Source organism: Liolophura sinensis, chromosome 2 (genome assembly GCF_032854445.1).
Source record: "Liolophura sinensis isolate JHLJ2023 chromosome 2, CUHK_Ljap_v2, whole genome shotgun sequence".
Classification (NCBI taxonomy): Eukaryota; Metazoa; Mollusca; class Polyplacophora; order Chitonida; family Chitonidae; genus Liolophura; species Liolophura sinensis.
Window position 1 is genome coordinate 19415716 of NC_088296.1, and position 21320 is coordinate 19437035.

The 21320-nt window shown below is 47.3% G+C and overlaps 1 protein-coding gene across 1 annotated transcript; it reads right to left on the reverse strand.

The window, feature by feature from the left end:
* Positions 1–741: 741 nt before the first annotated feature.
* LOC135463031 (antistasin-like) lies at positions 742–4291 on the reverse strand. The gene is made up of 4 exons (XM_064740351.1): positions 4183–4291; positions 3334–3432; positions 1145–1249; positions 742–806 (listed from the first exon to the last, which is right to left on the reverse strand). The coding sequence occupies exons 1-4, from the start codon at positions 4229–4231 to the stop codon at positions 781–783; spliced, it is 279 nt and encodes a 92-aa protein (XP_064596421.1). The 5' UTR covers positions 4232–4291; the 3' UTR covers positions 742–780.
* Between the last annotated feature and the right edge of the window lie 17029 nt (positions 4292–21320).

Here is a 21320-nt window from a genome sequence, read left to right on the forward strand (position 1 = left end):
GGTTTAACAGCAATGAAGTAGATAAAATGCCGACCTTGGACAGAAAACTAGTAAATTTGTCAGTTCTCAGTGTTCCTGTTGTCTTGGACGCAGATGATGATCGTGTGGATGGACTAAAGTTCGTTGAAGATCACGTCGGTGGGTTCCTTTCCGCATAAAAGTGAAAAACTTTCTTAAAAAGTTTTAAGTGTTGCATTAAACAACAAATAAAGTAAATAAATCAACAAATAAGTGCGTCGAAATGGGCATTCGTAGTGCATTTGCACTTCTCGTTCAGCAACGAGATGTGTTATTTCACGCGTAACATGTCAGCACTGTATATGTATTCTGTACGGCAGGAAGACACCCTCCTGATATCTCCGAAGTCATATGTGGAAAAACAAAGCGACAAAAGCTATACACTTCATAAGGCCTTCATGGCTGCCTGGCCAAGTCGAGAATGGCTTTTTTCTCGACTCAAGCAATGGACACGTTGCATTGAATGAGGTCGGATGCTCGAATCTAGCTCTGGCTTGTCTGTTTGCGTATTTATGTCTAGGGGTTCGCTAGCTCCCAGGCGAAGAACGGCTGTTGATTACACCGCCGCTTATCCGCCCAAAATGATGGTTACATGTATAGCGTGTTAACGGCTAGTCAAACACATAAATAAATAAATAAATAAATAAATAAATAAAGAAGATTTTGTAGATGTAATTGGTTTTATCTATTTATCTGTAAATCCGTACGGAAAATATTTTAGACGTGGGTTTTGTGGAGATCACGTGGCTCTGGAATTCATTTCTACTCGTTTTCGTACATTGCTGGAGCTGAAAATATATACACGTTTTGTTATTTGTTTTCTCCTAGGCCTAGACAACAGACCACTTTGTACAGCTGGATTATTCAGCCAGAACTAAATGTTTGGAAATGCACTTACTGTAATAATTCGAAAGATGTTTCATGCTCACTATATACTGGTCTTTGTTTTGGTTATATTGATTGAGCTGCATGTACAATTTGAATGATTTTGCAAGCTGTACAGAAATATCTTTATCTAAGGTATAAGTGGCCTTACAGACACTGTATCATATATCAAAATATCACATGATCGGCAATTCAAAGGATATCAAAAAAATGGAAAACATGTAATTAGTGAGTTGCTTACGATCTCGACACTGGCAGATGTCACAGTTGTTCTCGTCTCGTACAAACCCATCAGCGCAAGCCATTTCACACTGTGGCGGGCATACACTAAAATCGTCATTAGGTGCTGGAACAGGGAATTAATGTATTGAAGGGTACGCCAAAAACAGTTGATATATTTTGATGGCTTACTTTTCTGGTCTAGAATTACTCAAAACGATTAAAATTTAATGAAAGACACCCCCCCGACCCCCCAAAAAAACAAAACAAAAAAAAACACACACACACGCACAGAGAGTACGTGGAAAGAAATGGGCTCTGCCTAGTTTTCCCCCACCATAAAGCTGGCCTCTATCGTGTAGGTGAAATGTCCTCGAGTTTGTAAAACGTCAATTTAATAAATAAATAAATAAATAAATAAAGTACGAGAGTGCATTATTCCCAACACAACAAAAGCAAAGCTCTCCAACAGCGTGTATGGAAAAGGGATGTCCACAGTTCAAATACAGTGAAAGAAGCTCTTCCTGTGTGTATAGACAGAAAATGTCGACAATTCAAGTACAACCGAAAGAAAGAAGCGCTCCCTGTGTGTATAGACAGGAAATGTCAACCATTCAAGTACAACAGCAGGAAAGAAGCGCTCCCTGTGTGTATAGATAGGAAATGTCAACCATTCAAGTACAACCGAATGAAAGAAGCGCTCCTTGTGTATAGACAGGAAATTCAAGTACAACCGAAGGAAAGAAGTTCTTTCTGTGTATAGACAGGAAATTACCACAATTCAAACAACACAACAAAAGCAACGCTCTCTAACAACATGTATAGATGGCGGATGTCCACATTTCAAGTACAACCGAGTGAAAGAAGCTATTCTTCTGTGTTTAGACAGAAAATGTCAACAATTCAAGTACAACCGAAGGAAGGAAGCGCCCTTGTGTGTATACACAGAAAATTTCCAAAATTCAAGTTCAACCGAAGGAAGGAAGCGCCCCTTCTGTGTATAGACAGGAAATGTCAACAATTCAAGTACAACCGAAGGAAAGAAGCGCACCCTGTGTACAGAAAGAAAATGCCCACAATTCAAGTACAACCGAAGGAAAGAAGCGCTTCCTGTGTGTATAGATAGGAAATGTCTATCGTTCAAGTACAACCGAATGAAAGAAGCGCTCCCTGTGTTTATAGACAGGAGATGACCATCATTCAAGTACAACCGAAGGAAAGAAGCGCTCCCTGTGTATAGACAGGAAATGTCAACAGTTCAAGTACAACCGAAGGAAAGAAGCGCTTCCTGTGTGTATAGTCAGGAAATGTCAACCACTCAAGTACAACCGAACAAAAGGAGCGCTTCCTGTGTGTATAGACAGGGAATCACCACAATTCCAGTACAACCGAATGAAAGAAGCGCTCCCTGTGTGTGTAGACAGGAATTGTCCACTGTTCTCGTACAACGAAAGGAAAGAAACGCCTCCCCCCCCCTCCCCCCCGTGTGTATAGAGAGAAGATGTCCACAATTTAAGTGCAACCGAATGAAAGGAGAGCTTCCTGTGTGTATAGAAAGGGAAACACCACAATTCCAGAACAACCGAATGAAAGAAGCGCTCCCTGTGTGTATATACAGGAATTGTCCACAGTTCTCGTACAACCGCATGAAAGAAGCTCTCCCTGCGTGTATAGACAAGAAATGTCCACAATTCAAATACAACCGCACGAAGGAAGCGCTGTCTTTGTATATAAACAGGGGATGACCACAACTCAAGTACAACCGAAGGAAAGAAGCGTTCCCTGTGTGTATAGACAGGGGATGTCTAGAATTCAACTTTAGCCCCCTGTGAGTATAGACAGTCAATATCCACAATTCAAGATTAGCCCAAGGGAAGAAGGGTTCCCTGTTCGGATGGACAGAGAACGTCCATAATTCAGGTTCAACCTAGGGAAAAAGGATCCCCTATGCGTATAGACATAAAATGTGCATAATTCATGTTCAGCTTATGGAAAAAGGCATTCCCAGTGCGTATAGACATAAAATGTGCATAATTCATGTTCAGCGTAAGGAAAAAAGCATTCATAGCCATTCATATCTGGCTATTTTTTGGTGTTGGGAAAATTTCTCCATAAAGTGGTCCACACATACGCCAACTCTGTCCACTGGTATGTCGAATACGAAAGTTTTCCCATTTTTGTGTGAGGCGACAATTTTTCCAATTAACTTACCTGGACGGCACATACACAGCGCACATCCGTTTTGGCCGTATACTCTGCCAGTTGGACACCACAGTAAACAATAACGACATAGAACCGCAGGGCTGGTCGCTTAAACAGAAATCAGAATTTTTATTCGCATTGACCTATTTTAAATAAACACTCAAAGAGACAGCTTGGGTAAACCTGCAAAGTTTTATATTTCCGCTCTACAGCAGTAACACTCTGTGGAAATGATGCTTCTTTTTCAATCCGTCCAGCTGAACGTAAGATATTCATTTTAGTTTTATTGATAATTATCTATTTATTCTCTCTCCGTTTTACGTCGCGCTCAAGAAAATGTCACTTATACGACGCCTGTCACAGCGCAGTCTTAATTTGCAGTGATGCAAGTGTGTTAGAAAAGTAAACTATCTCTGGTTTCTGATAATGGTATCCACGGGCATCTCCATGGTATTGGTCTCGCCACAACCGACCTGCCGCTGAAGGATGAAGTCACAGGCTTGAATCGAATCGGCTTCAGATGTAAATCCAGCTGTTTTTACTTTGTTATGACCTGGTGAAAGACGGTTATGTTGCGACCTGCTTTCCGCCACGGATATCCCTGACCGTCGTGGTACATTTACATGTGACAGGAACTTGGGTATGGAGTTAACTATGAAAGACCACAGCATACTGAGTAAAAAAATTGCCACATCACAGTGTGATAGCTGACAAATGGTCACAGTCAATATAACCTGCACGATAATCCCACTGAGAAGAGATGAACATAATACAACGAAAAAATAAAAAAGTATGTAAATAGTGAAGTGTACTGTAATATCAAAATCCTACGAATGAAACCTTTTGGATTGAACTTACCCGCTGTCACAGAGATCAGCAAAGCGAAAGTGATCATGAGTTTCCACATGATGAAGTTCAACGCAGTCGGGCTTATCCAACACTGAGTAGCACGCTAGGCAAATATGACGGTTGCGTAAAGTATGAGCATAGTCATTGTATTTATACTGTTTGTGGCTGACAGCCTTTAACAGTTTCAATGATTGGATGTTTTAATGCGATACAGAAACCATCCAGATTAACAAATGGTAATATTCTATGCGTCGAGGTGCACGTGCGAGGATCTGATTGACTCGTACATTTATTTCACTTTTTCATCTCACTATTGACAAGCACGTCATCAGATTTAGCGATGTCATCCTCTAACTCGTCTGACATTATTGTGACATGTTGGTGTTATGGATGTATGAGAAACATATTTTGAAGCTGTCATTTGAACCCGTGGAGTATGGTGTAACAGCTGAATTATGTCATTAAGTAAACCTACGAGCTTTTGTCAGCCGGAACTATATTAGAGGTCACTGGTCATATCTAATATAAAGCATTTTCTACTGTGATAGAAACCAAGTTATGTTGTTTTTTATTTTATTAGGCTTCCAAGCTTAAAGTTAGAAACCTATTGATTTTTATCAGGCGATTGAGGAAATTCTTATTGAACAAAATTTTTTGTTTCGTTTTTCTAGAAAACTATAGATCACAGTTGTTTGATATTTGCAGACGTTTTAGAAGAATATTTCAATTACTTACTGATTTGAAATGTATTGCTCCAATAGCCAATATTGCGGGAAACTAGGTGACTTAGCAAAAACAAATTTCAAAACACCAATTAAATAAAACAATAAATAAAATCAAAACTGTAAATGATAATATCCAAGATAATTTCTCTGCAGAAGTATAAACAACGCAGACTTGGAACTTTCCGGAAAATCGACAAAATCACTGTCCGGAAAGAATTTTTTTAATCTCTTGAGCTAAGATATTAGGCTTCCTGTGTTTAGCTTTGAAGAGTACACGTCAGCTTGACTATACTTCAAACATCGAATTTCAAACTAGCCGGGTTAGTATGGGGAACATAGGTCAGAAATCCCCACGAACCGGGAGTAAGTATCTACTAGAATGGCTTGAACACATGACTGGTGTATTTCATGGACGTGTCTCTAAAAGGCTTAACAGTAGAGTTATTATAAACAGGGTGTAGAATCACTTGTATGCAGTTTTCTGGGAGGTCTAAATCTGTAAGCTGTTGTGATCATTGTGCAAGTTCAGTATTTCTGAAATTTTTAAGATATTCATCATTTATTTCTGAATGCTGAGCTTACGCAATTTTTAAATTATAAACCAGATAAGATCGGTTGGACGATGTTAGAATGCAACTTATTAACGGTAAAAATTCACTTCTGCTTTAAACGGGAAATATTTAGACGTACAGAAATGTTTATCAGTTTATATCAGGGTACCAGTTTTAGAAGAGGCGCTTATTGAAATAATTCGAAAGATATTTTGATGCGCATTATATACTGGAGTAGTATGCAGAGTATAGATTCTGCCCCCCCCCCCCCCCCCCCCCCCCTGGGGGCCCTCCCCATAACAAATAGAGGCGCCCAACCCCCATTCCCTGAACACCCTCGCCCTGGCAAATAGGCGCTCCCAGCCCCATCTCGAGGCGTATAGGTTCTGGCGCACCCTCCCCCGGCGGCGCGGTCGGGGCCAAGGGGTTTTCAACCATAATCGTCCGCGCGGTCGGGGCCAAGGGGTGGTCATCCGTAATCGTCGGTAAGGAGTCTTCATCCGTGATCGTCGGGTACAGTCTCCCCATATTGTCCGTCCTACGAATCAATAACGTCGGTTAGCTCATCGGGATTACTAACACGAAAGCGGCGAAGGCCTATGCCGCACTCTAAATAGATTTCATCGAGATTTAAAACGCCCCCTATGACGACTCGTATATCCTCGGGAGAGCTCCGGATGACTGGGTCGCCCTGGGCCGGTAATTTGATCATAAGTCTGAGATCCTTTGCATTGTTCTCCGCAGGCCACCTTATTTTCAACCCGGTAATCAAAGTGCAACGGCGACTGCCCGCGCCAAGCATGATGTCGAAGATAAGTATAGATCCGGGGTTTAGTGGTAGTGCGGCCTTAAAATCGGTTTGCTCTAGCATCTGCGACGACGTTAGTATGAAGCGGCCTCTTCTGTCCCAATCTAGAATACAGCGGCCGGTTGGTACGTACACGAAATAGGTTCCGGAATTGAAAACTTTTTTCACATCGATCACGGTGGCCTTGACCGACATCGGGGTCACCTTCACATCAACCAATCGGGGTCGCGAGCTCTGGTAAGAACAAAGCGGTCTTCAAGGCGAATTAATGAGAATTTTTGTTCTTCAATCACCTCAGTCGGCGACCTGCGCTCTTGCTCTGCAGAGGATGAGACATCTTCAAGGGAAGCAAACGTGGCAAGTTCTGCTTGCCCCCTCGTAATCTTTTTGCGGTTGTACTTGCCACTTTGAAACTGGAAGGCGTAAATTTTACCTTCCTGGCCTTGAAGTTCGAACTCCGACACATCTGCCAAGTCGCTTAAAGACAGGCACGCAGACCTGGGGCCGACTGCGTCCACCATACTCATTGTATTTTTAGGGTAGCACTGAGGTACCCTACATTCATATACTTGCCGTCTTTGTCTAAAAGTGCCACGGTCAAGTGCGTTATATAGTCGGCGCGCAAGGCTTTGTACTGTGGGTTGGGAAATGAAACCGTCTTCCCGCTGTTAATCCCTTCACCAATCACGGCGATGGCTTTAAGTAGTGTGGAACCGCCACGGAAATCTGAGGTTATTCTCACGTTTTCTGAGGTGCTCAGTTCATCTAAATGCACGAAGACTTCTTCGTGTGAGACCAAGTTAGGTAGCTTTTCACCCTCCCCCCCCCCCCCCCCCCCCATGGACGGCATTCCGTCGGAGAACCCCAAGATGGGGGCAAGCTTTCGAGTATTATGAAGGCATTTCTAGGGAGGGTAAGGACTAAGCGGCCCGTGGCTTCATTTAATCCCAGAGAAACCCCATGCGGGCGGAATATGTCCTTGTCCAGCGTACAGACATTGTAGTAGCCCGTCGGCACTTCAACACGTTTGCCCTCAAGCAAGAAGCCCACTCCGGTGGGGATATTTACCCAGGCCAGGTAGAATGTTATCTCGCGAAGGGCGGTTTTAAGGCGGCCGTCGAGATTGTTAAGGGCATGAGGCAGCGTGTGCTGTGCCCCATTTAGAATGTCAGTCAATGTGATGAACATCTTAGCCACGATGAACAGCGAGGCTTTTAGGTTCAATAGAGAGGCCAGTTACAAGGCCGGGGCATTTCATAGTATTCAAACCCACGCAGAGCAGCTCACGCGATTTGACATCTACATCGATGAAAAGAAGGCCTTTCCAGTCCAGTTCACAGATGTGTTGGCAAAGTACCGGCTGCCAAAGATAACCGACAATGAAATTGTTCGGGCCTGGAACACCAATCCTATGCAGAACCAAGTGAACTTCGCTGTCTGGTGCGCAACCACGGGCTGTGGCGTCTCTGCAAAAGACCATCTTCTCGCCCCCGACCAACGAATAAGGGCCCTGTACACGTTCCATGAGTATTACCAAATTAGGCGGATCTTGGAAGAGATCCAGGCCCCCCTGCCACAAGAAAGAGCGTGGGCAACATTCAAAAACCCCTACGACAAGAGGGCCTATGAGAGGATTTGTAGGGAGTTCCGCGTAGATGCGCACACAGACTGGAGGCGCAGGGGGGTGAATCACGGCCTCAGAGTGGCATATTACTATATCACGAGAACGGGCTACAGCCTCATTGGCGATGGGACCTTCGATCCGAGCAGGATGTCGTTCTCTAGAAAGCTTACAGCGCTCCACGTCGACTACATCGAGCAGGACGCCGAGGAGGCTTGGGCGTCGTTCATTGTCGACAAATCCCAAGGATTCACGCAGCCGGGCGTAGAGCGCCTAAACAATTCCATCCGGACATACGTGTGGGCTATTTTAGGCGCCCAAGCGCAAACAAGGGCGCGTATTCTAGGCACGGGGACAGCCTTCGACGCGCCAAAGCAGTGTGCCGCGAACGTTGAAGACGCCATTTCCTCTCCGATCGACCTTCCGTCTGCTATCAAACGCTACTAGGACGTGCTACAGTATGCCGGTAGCGCTGTAGACTTTGTGTATGGCATAGGCCTATATATGGCCCCCAGCGACATGCTTCTGCAAATCGGCCATGTGGCGAACTACAACAACAAAATCGTCGTGGCCACATAGGACCAGAAGCTAGGCGCCAATGAGGTTGTGAACGCTAAAGTGCCGCCCTCTTTGCACAAGCGCGCACCTTCCGACGGGATCGTTGAGCCACAAGAAAGCGTCCCACCACCCACCGCGCGCGTTGAGCATGTTGCAGCCGTCGGAGGCAAACAACAACCCCTATTTCCAAAGCAAAAGAATCACGATGCGGAGAAGACAGCCATCGTCGTCGCTGGGGTTGGTATCGGCTTACTGCTGCTGTGGACTATGCGTTAAATAATTGCGAACAGCCACGAGCATTAGGCCACCTACTGCGTCGAATAGAGCCCAGACATTATCGGTCAGCCACCCAACCGCTTTCCCGAGAAGGTTCAGTAGCCAGGACACGATACTGACAATAATACCCGGAATCGCAGCGGCAGCCTTCCCAGCCAGCTTGCCAAGGGCACGCGCCAGGGACTGGAGATGCTTTTTCACCCATTATTTAAGACCACGCTCGTCGGGTGGAGGTGGCGTTGGCTGGATGCCCCAGCCGGACCCGCCAGTCAGCGCAAACTTTATCGTTAGCCCCAGTGTCGAGATAGCCATCCCAATTGCCGTGAGAATGGAGACCACGGTTATTCCCTGCTCCCTGAAGAGGGTGCGGACGAGCTCGGCCAGAGTGGTATCCTTGTGTAGGATGCGATCGATCGTCTGCTTGATGCGGCGTATTTGCGTGCGCAGGGCTTCGCCCGTTAAAGAGGCTGCTTCGAGCCGGGCCACCCTCTCGTCCTCGAGATTCCTTATCCGGTCTGCGATCCGGCGCCGGGAGAATTCATCAGTGGCCTCCTCCAACTTTTGTTTTTGTTTTGCGATGTCCTTATCGAGACCTGACAGCTTGGCGAGGTTATTCGCGTGTTCGCCTTCCGAGGTCTGCAGTGCTTTGTCAAGCCCCAGAAGTTCTCGCATGAGAAGAGGAGGGCCGTTTATTGTTGAAAGAGCCCGCTCGACCTCTCTATCCGTCAAGCTTGTTTGCATTATGTGGACAGCATCAGCAGCCTTTTTCGCTGGTTGGTTTAAATCCTTCAGCTCCATGGTATCTGCCCCGATTTCTGAACTCACAGTCTCCAGGGCTGCGACTGCTGCCGGAGGAAATGCTGGCTGGCTTGTCTTTCCCCAGTTTTCAAAGTCCAGCTTATTCCGAACAACACCAACCCCTCCTCTCTGGGCGAGTGTTGAGAGGGCTAGCGGTTCACTTGTGTTTATGCTGGTGAGGTTCAGATCGGAGTATTTCTTGAGTCGCAGACGCCCTTCTTCGTCAATCATATAACCCGGGTAATAGGGCTTGGGTTTGGTAAGGTTAAGATACTTCCTCGCCATGGCATCGTAATATTCATTTACGGTGAACACTAACAGCCTTCCATCTTGGGATTTGAGGTCCACATCCAAGGTTTGTTGCTCGGTAACCACCCCGATCTGGACATCACCACCTGTACGGAGTATGGTCTGTTCATCGTCGATGTTGTTGTCCTCTTGGGTGTCGTCGAACGCCTGGTCACCAATGTCAATGTCTGTCATAATCTTCGTATTGAACATTGCAAGGTATGCCTTCAATACAACAATGGATGTATACGGACGCAGGCTAAACCCCTTCAGGACACTCCGTAAGCCTTTCGGGGTACAAGGTGTACGGCAGTCCTTGGTCGTCACCAACAACCCGAGTACGATCGACCAGAATCAACCACTCTTGGTCCGCTTCCCCAACCTCGGCACAAATGACGACATTGTGCCCGGTACGGTGGTCAGGAATCTCGGACGCGCTGTAGTCAAGAAAACCACGATCAGAATCAGCGGGATTGAGGTAATGTCCATCAACGACTCTGATGTGTTTTATTGCTACGGCGACTTATGGCTGACCAAAAACTAAAGGCAGAATGCAACCTACCAAGGCATCGGGAGCGAAAACATGCTTAAACTCCGAGTCGGAGCGGAGGACGCAAGTGACGACGATGCTGGAGAAAATGCCATCGCTCGCGCCTTGGCACCCGGTTCCACATCCCTCTAGACTTTGAGCTTCTAGATAGCCCCATGCCATTCTACCAGAGTGCCTTGGCCGACCGACTGGAGTACGAACTGACGTTCAACGATTACGGCCGGGTCATCCAGACAAGAGACGATGCCGACGCGACTTACACCATCGACAACATCAGCCTGAAGTTCGATAGGGTCACCGAAGAGGAGCTCGCTAGACAGATCCGCACCCAGTTTGCCGGGGGCGTCTCCATACTGTATGATCGCGTCCTCCGCCACCGAAAGTTTGTGAAGGACAAGTCTGATACTCTCTGGAACATAAACCTGAACACGCCCGCGAGAGCAATGAAGGGCATCCTCATGCTGTTCGAGACTAAAGGAACCCCGTGGAGGAGGAGGTCGGAATCCTTCTACAACTCGAAGATCACCAAAGTAGAAGTCACAATAGAAGGGGTCCCCAATCAGCTGTACAGCCAGGGCACGCGGGCGTACCAGCAATGGGGCGAGGTCCAGAAGTTCTTCGCCAGCTCACCCCAACGGAAGCGGAACCCTGAGGTGGCCAGGGTCGTAAAAGACTTAGGCCTGGCAAACGTCTCCCTGGAAGAGTTCTTGACGCACAAGCACGCCTTCTGGCTTGACCTTCCCCCAAGCGACGATGACGAGCTGCATGGCAGTGGGAGGAGCGTTCTGAACGCCAGCGAGGGGATTACGATACAGGTGACAAAAGAGAGAGAAGATCCTGGCGTGTTGAACGTATATCTATATGTGATCATGGACGCAAAGCTGTACATCCAGAATGGTAGATTCGTTAGCGCGCTTTATTGATGACGCCCACTGCGCGATTATCCGTGGGCAGACGGGATGCGGCAAAATAGTCTTCGTGCTGGACCTGCTTGAGGGCCCTTTCCGCAGTTTCTTTCATCACATTGTGATCCTGTGCCCCACTCTTAAGCATAACGAGGCGTACCGGCGGCGATGGATACTGTCTGACCCTGAGGTCTATTGTTTTGACATTGGCGAGCGGCTCAACGACTGTCTGAGAGCTTTCTACACATTCTTCGAGGGGGAGCCCACCCTATACATTGGTGATGATTGTAGCGCGTTGGAGGCGATGAAGAAGAAACAAAAAATGCTGTCATTCATGGCTTTCTCGGGCCGTCTTGCAAAGCAAAGCGTCTGAGTCCTCACTCAGAAATACGACGCTGTCCTCAAAGACTTTCGCGAGCAGACAAGATGGGTGGCTTTATTCCACTGCAAAGATCGGCACTCGTTCAACGAATGCCTGGAGGAGAACCATCGAGGCCGAGAGCGAAAAGGCAGAGGTTCGACAGAAGCTCAAGAACAATCCGCATTCTAAGCTCCTGCTAATGACTGATACGCCCGGCACATCTAAGATTATATATTAGACGTAGGCGCCCCTTTTTAATGAAGCATGAAGCCAACAGCCCGGCCGATGCCAAGAGCCCGAACCCAGCCAAAAAGATGATGCACGGCAGCTCAGAGATAGGCTAGCGGCACTTGCGGTGGGTGGGCAGGCCAAGCGATATCTGGGAAAAGACGTAACAGCCGCTGAGATCGACGCCATGAGCGAAGAAGACGTTGAAAGGCTGTACTCCCGGTACGAGGCTAAGCTCGGTGCGCGGATGGTGAACGGTCTCGGAGGCATGGTCTTGAGATCATATGTAAGGGCGGCCAGCTGGCTCCTACCAATTTCACCCGAGAATCGAACAATGCTTATGACACAGCTCGCCACCGACCCATTTGTTGAACAGGCGCTTAGCAGTGCTAGCTGCTGGCTATACTACTGCTATGGTAAGTACTTAGCAGTGCTAGCTGCTGGCTATACTACTGCTATGGTAAGTACTTAGCACCGTTAACCATGGCGCTGACCACTGCTGAGCACTGCTCATTTGAACACCACTGCTGTCCTAGAAATGAGCCGTATGATCCAGAGGAACATGAGTACAGCGAATCCGGAAGGCCCGAAGGAAGCGGAGGGGGTAACAGCGGATTCTACGAATGACGGCCCTGCGAAGAATCCCAAAAAAGTCGTTGCGGGTCGAGCGGGTGCTGCAGCGAGAAAGACCTAGGCTGAAAAGCTCAAGGACGAGCTTCGCGAGGCAAAGGCTGCTTTGCTTGGCGCAGCTGATTCCACCAAGAAACAGCCGAAGGAACCGGATTCTACGAAGGAGGGGGGAGCCACAGATTTTGCGAAGAAACCGAATTCTACGAAGGCACACAAAATCATCCACTGGAGGGCGCCCCTGGCGTTATCAGCGTTGCCAGCCTTGCAGTGCTAATGTTGCTACGCTTGTGGCGCAGCCGCTATACAGCACATGCACGAGGTGCAAATATTACGCCGCAAAAAGATATCACGCCGCAAGAAAAGAATCTCCATTTGAATACACGTAGCGACCGTTTCTATATACAGCAGCATGTCTACTCCACCCGGTGATGGAAAATTGCTAGTCAACGCGGCCTACCACGCCGCTGTGGTCTCTCTCCTGGCTACTGGGTACGCTCGTCTCGGCCAGATGTTCCTGAAAGGAGCCCTCCCGAAGCTGGACTTAACACCCCGTGACGTCGGCATGGTCATTGCAGATGTAGGCCTGGCCATGTTTTCGAAGGAACTGCTAATTAAACAAGGGCTATTTCCTCCCAATATAATCCAGTAGTAATGGATTTACGGCATCGCAAAACTCACCAAGTAATCGAAACTAACTGTGCCGGACTCACCATCGAGCTCCTCGCCGTATGGCAGGCACGATCTTAGTAGTGAGGTGGTTCTGCGCACGCAAATACGCCGCGACGATTAACATCTTTTTCGTCGCAAATTTGTTAGAGGGCTGCTAGAATACCTTGATGACATGGCTAGTAAAGTGTCTGATCGCCTGGCTAATATCTACTACAGCCTTCGTGGGTTCTGCAAGAGCCGCGCGGCCATCCAGAAACTTGCCACTGCGGCTAAAGTCTCCAAAGATGTGGTCCGGGCCTGGCTGGAAAAGCAGGCTATCTGGCAGATATACTTGCCCGGTCCCAGAAAAATACCGAGGTGTATGTTCGATGTTTCCACGCCGAATGACATCAACCAAGCCGATATTTCTACCACATGATCGGCGAGGCCGGAAGCTGTATAAGTACGCGCTGACAGTTGTTGATGTCGCTTCTCGCTACAAGGAGGCGGAACCTCTGGCTACTAAAGATTCCAAAGAAGTCGCTGATGCTCTCTCTCGCATTTACAAGCGGGGACCCCTGAGATGACCGAAGCTTCTCGAAGTTGACCCTGGGCGCGAGTTCATGGGTGCAGTGAGCCAACTGCTGGCCAAACATGATGTCACAGACCGCCGAGGCCGCGTGGATAACCACCGAGACCAAGGCATAGTGGAGCGTTTCAACCGTACTCTGGCTGAGCGGCTCTTTGAACATCAGTACGCCAATGAGATGCGCCTCCCTCCCGAACATCGGTCTACTGAATGGGTGGCTCGGCTGCCCTCTGTTGTGGCCGCTCTGAATAACGAGACAACGAGACTGATCGGTAAAAAGCTGAAAGACGTCATCAAGGCACAAGAGGTGCCACATAAGCCTTCCTCGACGGTTCGCGGTCGCCCCTTTGACCTTAATGAGCGGAAGATGCCCTTGCTGTACTATCTAGACGATACGTCGGATGGCCCGCGACGGGGCTTCGTTCGTGAAGAGTTGCTTATAGTGCCTCCCGATACTCAGCTTCCCCCGGATGGGGTTATACGGCGCTAGTAGTTCCTCGAAGAGGATGTCCATTCCAGCCCATCCTACGGGCGCCGCATCTCTATGGCCATAAGCCAAGGTGTGGACACCATCTTCGGCGACCCAGCGCTTACTATCGAAGGCGGACAGTGAGACCTTATTGAAGTGCTGCCCATAGATATGGTGGCGCTCTGATCGCAGCACGTCCATACCGTGGCGGAAGATCTTCTTCTCGAAGAGGGCCTCTTTGTACTGCTTATGGCAGTGCTTAACTCTATTTTTAACGCCCTTGGCCTTCTTAATGTTGGCTCCGCCGGCCTCCAGAATGGACTACTTCTTGGGGCGCAGACCAATGTATTCGGCGATCGGCCGCCCCGCGCACTCGTCCTTCATTTTCCCCAAGACCTTCATATTTGCTACGCCGTGCAGGGGTGGTCTTGGGGGTAATCTGAGGTGTCGTACAGGTTTGCATTCTCAGCCATATCCCTATAAACATCCTTAGTCTGAATCTCGAGTAGCAGACTATCCGTGTCAGTGTAGAGGAGCTGGCAGCGCTCTACGTATTGGGCCTTCATGTGGTTGTAGTAGAAGTCGTACATCAGTTGCTTGGAGAGATCTAGAATGCTCATGCCAACATAGATAGGTCGGTTTAGGACTAGATGGGTCTTGTGCATCTGAAACGCTGCAAGGTCATCATCAAATATATATGCCCGTGCGGAGCTCGGGCTGGCTATCAAGAGTCGGAGCTTGTCGTCTTCTCCAGAGCGTACCAGCTTGACGTACACACGCTTCCGAAGGTTCTCCATAGTTTTTCCGAAGAAGAAGTTGTTCATTAGCTTGTACAGATGCTTCCCGAATTTACTCGCGGCCGTTTTTCGAAGCTCGGTGCTCATCCTGATATAGGGTTCCATCCAAGGGCTCTGGGCGAATCTCATGTCCCGGTGAACCTTTGTCAGGCGCATTCCCAGAGATAGATACAGCTGTAGGTTCCTGTAGTGCAGGACGTACCGTTCCTTGTTCCGGAGGTTGGGGACCAGCTTTTCGACCTCGGTAGGCGATTTCTTACCGAGAAGACCGTGCTGATAGTCGGACATCCACTCCTTCTGGACCACCAGACGCTCCGGGGCTAATGGGTATCCGTTATGTGCGTTATGTAGGTCGGCCGGATACTCTAGGTCGACTTCGAAGATGTAACCGGGAGGACTATCGTGGGGTGGGTAGCAATCGCTTCACCGAGACGCTGGGCGTCACCTACCCACTTAAAGCCGCCCGTTGGAAGAAACTGACTCATAGCCCAGCCATATAGATTATTGGCGTCTAGGTATTGGATGTAGCTGTTTGGAATTTCCGGGTTGTATCCCTCCACCTGCGGATTATTGGCTTTGACGTATCGCTTACTTACCATGGAGATACCTCCTTGCAACCCCTTCTCAATGAAGAGATGTTGGTCGTAGTCCGTCAACAGCTCCAGCTCTACCCTGGTCTTCTTGAACACCGCATCCCATGAGAGACCTGGGCTCGTAAAATAGTGAGCGGGGTCCAATCCATACTGCTGTGAACAAGTCTTCCGGAAGGCCTCAAACACATCAGCTAATAGGAGCACGTCTGTGCGGCAGTAAAGGTCTGTGTAGTCTCCCAGATTGATGCAGTCAAATACCTTTCATACCTGTTGAGCATGGATGTAGTCCTCATCGCTAATGCCTGAGACTGTGAGCTTACTGTAGAAAGCCTCTTTGGTTAGGAGGCTGGACTCGTCAAAGCGCTCCCAGGAGTCCATATACTCATAGGGGTAGACACCCTTGCGCATGCGTTTTTCTTTGGCAGGCTCATACCGGGCTGTGATGTGGAAAGCCTCAGGTTTGTTGGCCTCTACCAGATTGTCAAGGGAAGTCGGTAAGAATTGAACGCAGTCGATGAAGCGGAGCTGCCCCAGCGAGAAGGAGATGCGGCCCTCCACCTTACTTATGGTTTGCATCAAGAGGTGCCTGTCGTAGCCCCGTAGGTTGTGGAAGACTACTGGTATGGCTGTCTTAGGACCCAGCCGCAACTTTAGGTTGCATACGTTATGGGCCGAGCCTCTGTACTTGCCGGTAATATGGCAGTGATCGCGCACAGAATCGACACCTAGAGGCTTCTTACACACGTGACAGGTTGTGGCGTTGTTGTGGGCCTGCCAGTCCTGGGGAGTTAGCTAAAACATCTTTGATTTCCCGACCCTCCTGCTGGAGAGCTCTGAGGAAGTGTTTCGTCGCGTTAGGGCATCTGCATTCCACGGGGTGTTTTGTGTGGCCGTCACAACGCACCACAACATAGCAGTAACTGCAGGGCTCGTGGTGCTGAGTCTTTTGAGTGTTGCTCTCGGTAGGTGACGCGGGTGGGCCTTCAACCTTTTTGGTCAGAGCCTCAAAGTCGGCATATATGATGAACGGAGCCGGTAGCTGTTTGTGGTGGTTCTGAAAGGTGAACTTGTTTTCCCCCTCCTGGGGCATTTCCACCCTCACCGCTGTCTGGCCAATCCCACGGCATTCCGGCCTATGCTCCTCGAGCAGATCCTCCCTTGTGTAACCGTGTAGACAACGCTCGCAGAAGTGTTTGCGATTTGGTGCCTTACTTTCTTGGAACAGGAGACGGTTGAGATCTTTTATCCACGTATAATGGAATTTGTCTGCCTTCCCAATCAGCAGCAGATTGATTCGGGGCGTGTCACCGGGCTGCTTGCTGAGACGATGCACGATCACACCCTTGTCCCACCCGAACACGTTGATGGCGAGGTCGTTCTTTCTCTCCACTTTAGGGATCTGAGAGATGGGTGTGGGGGCGTCGATCCCCCCAAAGTCAAGACCATCATTGGGGGGATACATTGTTGGTCTCTGGGGGTTTCTGGCGGCTGGAAAAAAAGCAGACCGGAGTGCCCATCGGAGGCAGTCGTCGTCTTTGTTCTTCACGTTGATGACTGCTTTCTTGTTACTCACGGCTGAAGGTAGGGGGATGTAGGACGCGTCTCTCAGTGGCTGATACCTTGCAATGTCAAGCCAGAGTGTTTGCACGCTATTTACAGCCCACCCTGACCCTCGCTGCGTCCATTTTTCTAGCGCCTCCTGGATGGTGGGGAAGACCTTATCTAGAGCCCCGTCAATGTCACCGATCTCTAGGAGGGCCTCCTGTTTGCTGTGGAGAACTGGGCTGGTATACTCTTCATTTCCATCGGCATGGGCCTTTCGCAACTGAACCCTGAGGCCTAGTTGGAACTTAACCCCGTTGAGTGCCAGGATCTCTTATTCTAACTTCTGGCGAATAATGGCTCGAATTTCTTCTAAGAAGGCTACTGGGCCCGTCCAAACGCCTTTGGGTGCGCCCATCTGCCAGGCCCTGCCGGTGTTAATGAATTCTAGTTTCTTTTCACCCTGTATTCCGCCTAGCAATTCATCCAACTCCTCGTTACTGAGGGGATTCTTGATGTCTTGCAGCCGCTTCCACTCAGCCACAGCCGTTTTATGCCTGTCGAGGATACCCTGCAATACTTCCAAGGCATTGCGGGACCGTGGGTACTTGGGCCGCACACCTAGGAGCGTCTCAAACTCCTCCCGTAGTGCTCGCGTTTTTCAATGGTGCCTCATTGTACGCGCCGTATGCCTAGTGGCGATGTCTCACTAATATGAAAAATTTCCATAGCCGCCCGATGTTTGTACTCGCCGTTGTGCAATATCGTCGTATGCCTGGTGGTGGTGTCTCTCTAATATGAAATTTCGATAGCCGCCAGCGGTTTGAACTCGTCCAAGAAAGCCTTGCGCCTCCGCTGCCTTCCACACGTCTGGACATTATGATATCCACAGGCCCCGCAAAGCCGAAATTGGTTTTTAACGCCCCGACCACAGTGAATACATGGCTGGGTGCCAGGACCTTTCCGCAGACGGTATAGGTGGAAGCCGCAGTACTCCCCCAGAAAACTCTTACCACAGAGCTCCGTGAAGCCGATGAGAAGCCACCGGCAATTATTGAGACTCTTTGGCATGTTGTCTTGCTTCCCAGTCGTTTTATACCTGTCGAGGAACCCCAGCAATTCTTCCAAGGCAATGCGGGACCGTGGGTACCTGGGCCGCACGCCTATGAGCGTCTCATAATCCTCCCGTAGTGCTCGTGCTTCTTGGTGATTGGTCATTGTACTCGCCATTTTGCAATATCGCCGTATGTCTAGTTGCGATGTCTCTCTAATATGAAATTTAGATAGCTCCGCTGGGGAGCTGGGGGCCTCTATTTGTTCTGGGGAGGGCCCCAAGGGGAGGGTGCGCCAGAACCTATAGTGTGTATACGCCTCGAGATGGGGCTGGGAGCCCCTATTTGCCAGGGGGATTTGCCTGGTCTTTGTTTTGGTTACAATGATTGAGTTGCATGTGTAATTTGAATAACTTTCTGTCTGCAAACTATATAGAAAATTACAACGTGTAATATATCAAGTGAGCGCTTGGGGTTTAATGTCGTACTGAACGATTTTTCAGTCATATGACGATAAAGTATTTATTTATTTATTTTTTTTTTGGTGTTTAAGCCTGGTTTTTGGTGTTTAAGCCTCGTTGGTGGAAAATGATACAGGCTTAATATCATAACATTTTTCCGCCCTATCGGGCATGTTGTTACGACCCAAACTGTCTGTATTATAAAGAGATGGCTTCTTCGAAATACACGACAGTTTACCCGCACAAAAAAGTAACCAAAACCAGCAGATTTTATTTTACAACAATTTATCAGCTTAACAAGGACAGATAATAAGACTTATACAAATACTAAAGTACTTAAGTTTAACAAGAAAGGATAGCAGTATCTATACAAATACTAAGGTACTTACGGTGTCAAGTCCAAGCGGATGCATATATTCCACAATATATATATACCACACAGGCATAAATGCTCAGAGGCAAATTCACAAGAGGGAAAATCCACAGTATAACTGAGTGTATCACGAAATACACACAAAATTCCACAGACAAGGTCCGTGTACTAATAAGCACTGTGTATACAAGAGCACAAATTAAACATACAAGTTCAGACTGAACAAGTGCTCGGTGGAGATAGGATATAACAAAGCCAGAGGCTATAAAGACACCAAAATTCAGCACAAAAGGCCTACTAAAGTAATACACAGCGAAAGCATCCAAACTCTCAATAATTCTCCTTTCTCTCCGTTCTCTGTTCTCTCCGTTTAACCTGCTTTCATAGGTCTGATATAGCCTGGTGGAATTGTCCAGAATAAGACAATTCCTGAACACTTGATGTAAACAAACAGGCACCGAACTGAGCGCATTCTGGAATATTCTAAGGTAGAGGCAGACAGCAGGCGCTGAACTCAGCGTATGTAAACAGTGGCAAGCTAAATTTAGAAACTGACGGCAGTCGTGCACATAACACACTCACCCTTCAAAAAAAAAGTTTTCCTAACTTTTTTTTACTTACAATAGATGTTAAACAATATATGTCAAACAATAATATATACAACACTGTAAAACCACATGTAATTAAACATTTATACACAATTTATACACGAGACAAGCAGTCTGCAATAACATTATCTTTTCCGTTTACATGTTTGATTTTAAAATTGTATCCCTGCAACAATAAACTCCACCGTAACAATCTCTGATTCTTTCCCTTAACTTTCTGTAGAAACACAAGTGGATTGTGATCAGTATTTACAATCACAGGTTGTCTCGAAGCTGTTACATAAACTTCAAAATGTTGTAGAGCTAAAATAACAGACAAACATTCTTTTTCAACAGTTGAATAATTTCTCTGAAACTTGTTAAGCTTACGGGAAAAGAAACAAACTGGATGATCAACACCAAGATTGTCCTCCTGAAGTAAAACAGCACCTACAGCAACATAGTGAAAAATGACATCAGTTCTTGGTGGTATATCCGGAAACAAATGTGAAAACTCAAAAACAATTTCAGACCGTTGCTGTTGCTGAATGGGTTTCAGATTTTGCAGTTTAGAATCAAGTTGTTTTAAGACATCTGAATTCTGAAGCTTCGAAGAATTGACCTTAGAATCAACCAACTGTTCGCCAATATCACCTATATTACAGCAACTCTGGTAAATGTCACTTATGTTTATATAGGGTTTCAGGATGTTAATATGACATAACTGACTTGATTTGCACCAATGAGGTGTTTTAACAACATAGCCAAGCTCACTCAGCTTTTTGTCAACAACATATGGACCAAAATATCTGATATCAAAGCATTTACCACGTACAGGTAACAATACTAAAACTTTCTGACCAGGTTGAAATGACCGAACAACAGATTTCTCATCATATCTACGTTTCATATTCTTCTGAGTACATTCAACATTGGCCTCAGCCAACCCACATGCCCTGACAAGCTTAGCACGAAAATCAGACACATAATCCAAAAGACCTACATTACTTGTGTCATCATTGAGAAACTGTTCCTTGTAAATTAACAAAGGTCCTCCAACAGTATGTCCAAATACTAAATCAAATGGACTGAAACCCAATGATTCTTGTACTGACTCACGAACAGCAAACATAAGAAATGGAATACCTTCATCCCAGTCTTTCTCTGTATCATAACAATAAGTCTTAATCGTGTTCTTTAATGTTTGATGAAATCTCTCAATTGCACCTTGACTTTTCGGGTGGTAGGCAGACGACTTTTATTGTCCAATGCCCAACTGGTACATAACTTGCCGAAAAATACCAGACATAAAGTTTGAACCTTGATCAGACTGTATGGATTTGGGTAAACCAAACAGAGTAAAAAACCTTGTTAAAGCTTTGACAACAGACTTGGTGTTTATATTCCTTAAAGGAACAGCTTCGGGAAATCTGGTTGCTGTACACATAATAGTTAACACATATTGATTCCCAGACTTCGTCTTAGGTAGAGAGCCTACACAATCAATCACTATTTTGCTGAATGGCTCTTGAAAAGCTGGTACAGGCTCTAATGGTGCCTTAGGAATAGTCTGATTAGGCTTACCCACTACCTGGCATGTAGGACATGATTTACAAAACTGGGTTACATCTCCCTTTAATCCTGGCCAAAAGAAGTGGTTCAGTATCCTGTAGTAGGTCTTGTGATGTTTAAGAGCCCAGTCATCATCAACAGATACATCAGGTGGTCTCCATTTAC

Coding starts and splice junctions, on each gene's coding strand:
- LOC135463031 (XM_064740351.1), bottom strand. CDS start 4,231: ATGTGGAAACTCATGATCACTTTCGCTTTGCTGATCTCTGTGACAGCG. Junction 3,433..4,182: donor GCTGATCTCTGTGACAGCGG/GTAAGTTCAATC, acceptor TTTCTGTTTAAG/CGACCAGCCCTGCGGTTCTA. Junction 1,250..3,333: donor GCTGTGTATGTGCCGTCCAG/GTAAGTTAATTG, acceptor TCCCTGTTCCAG/CACCTAATGACGATTTTAGT.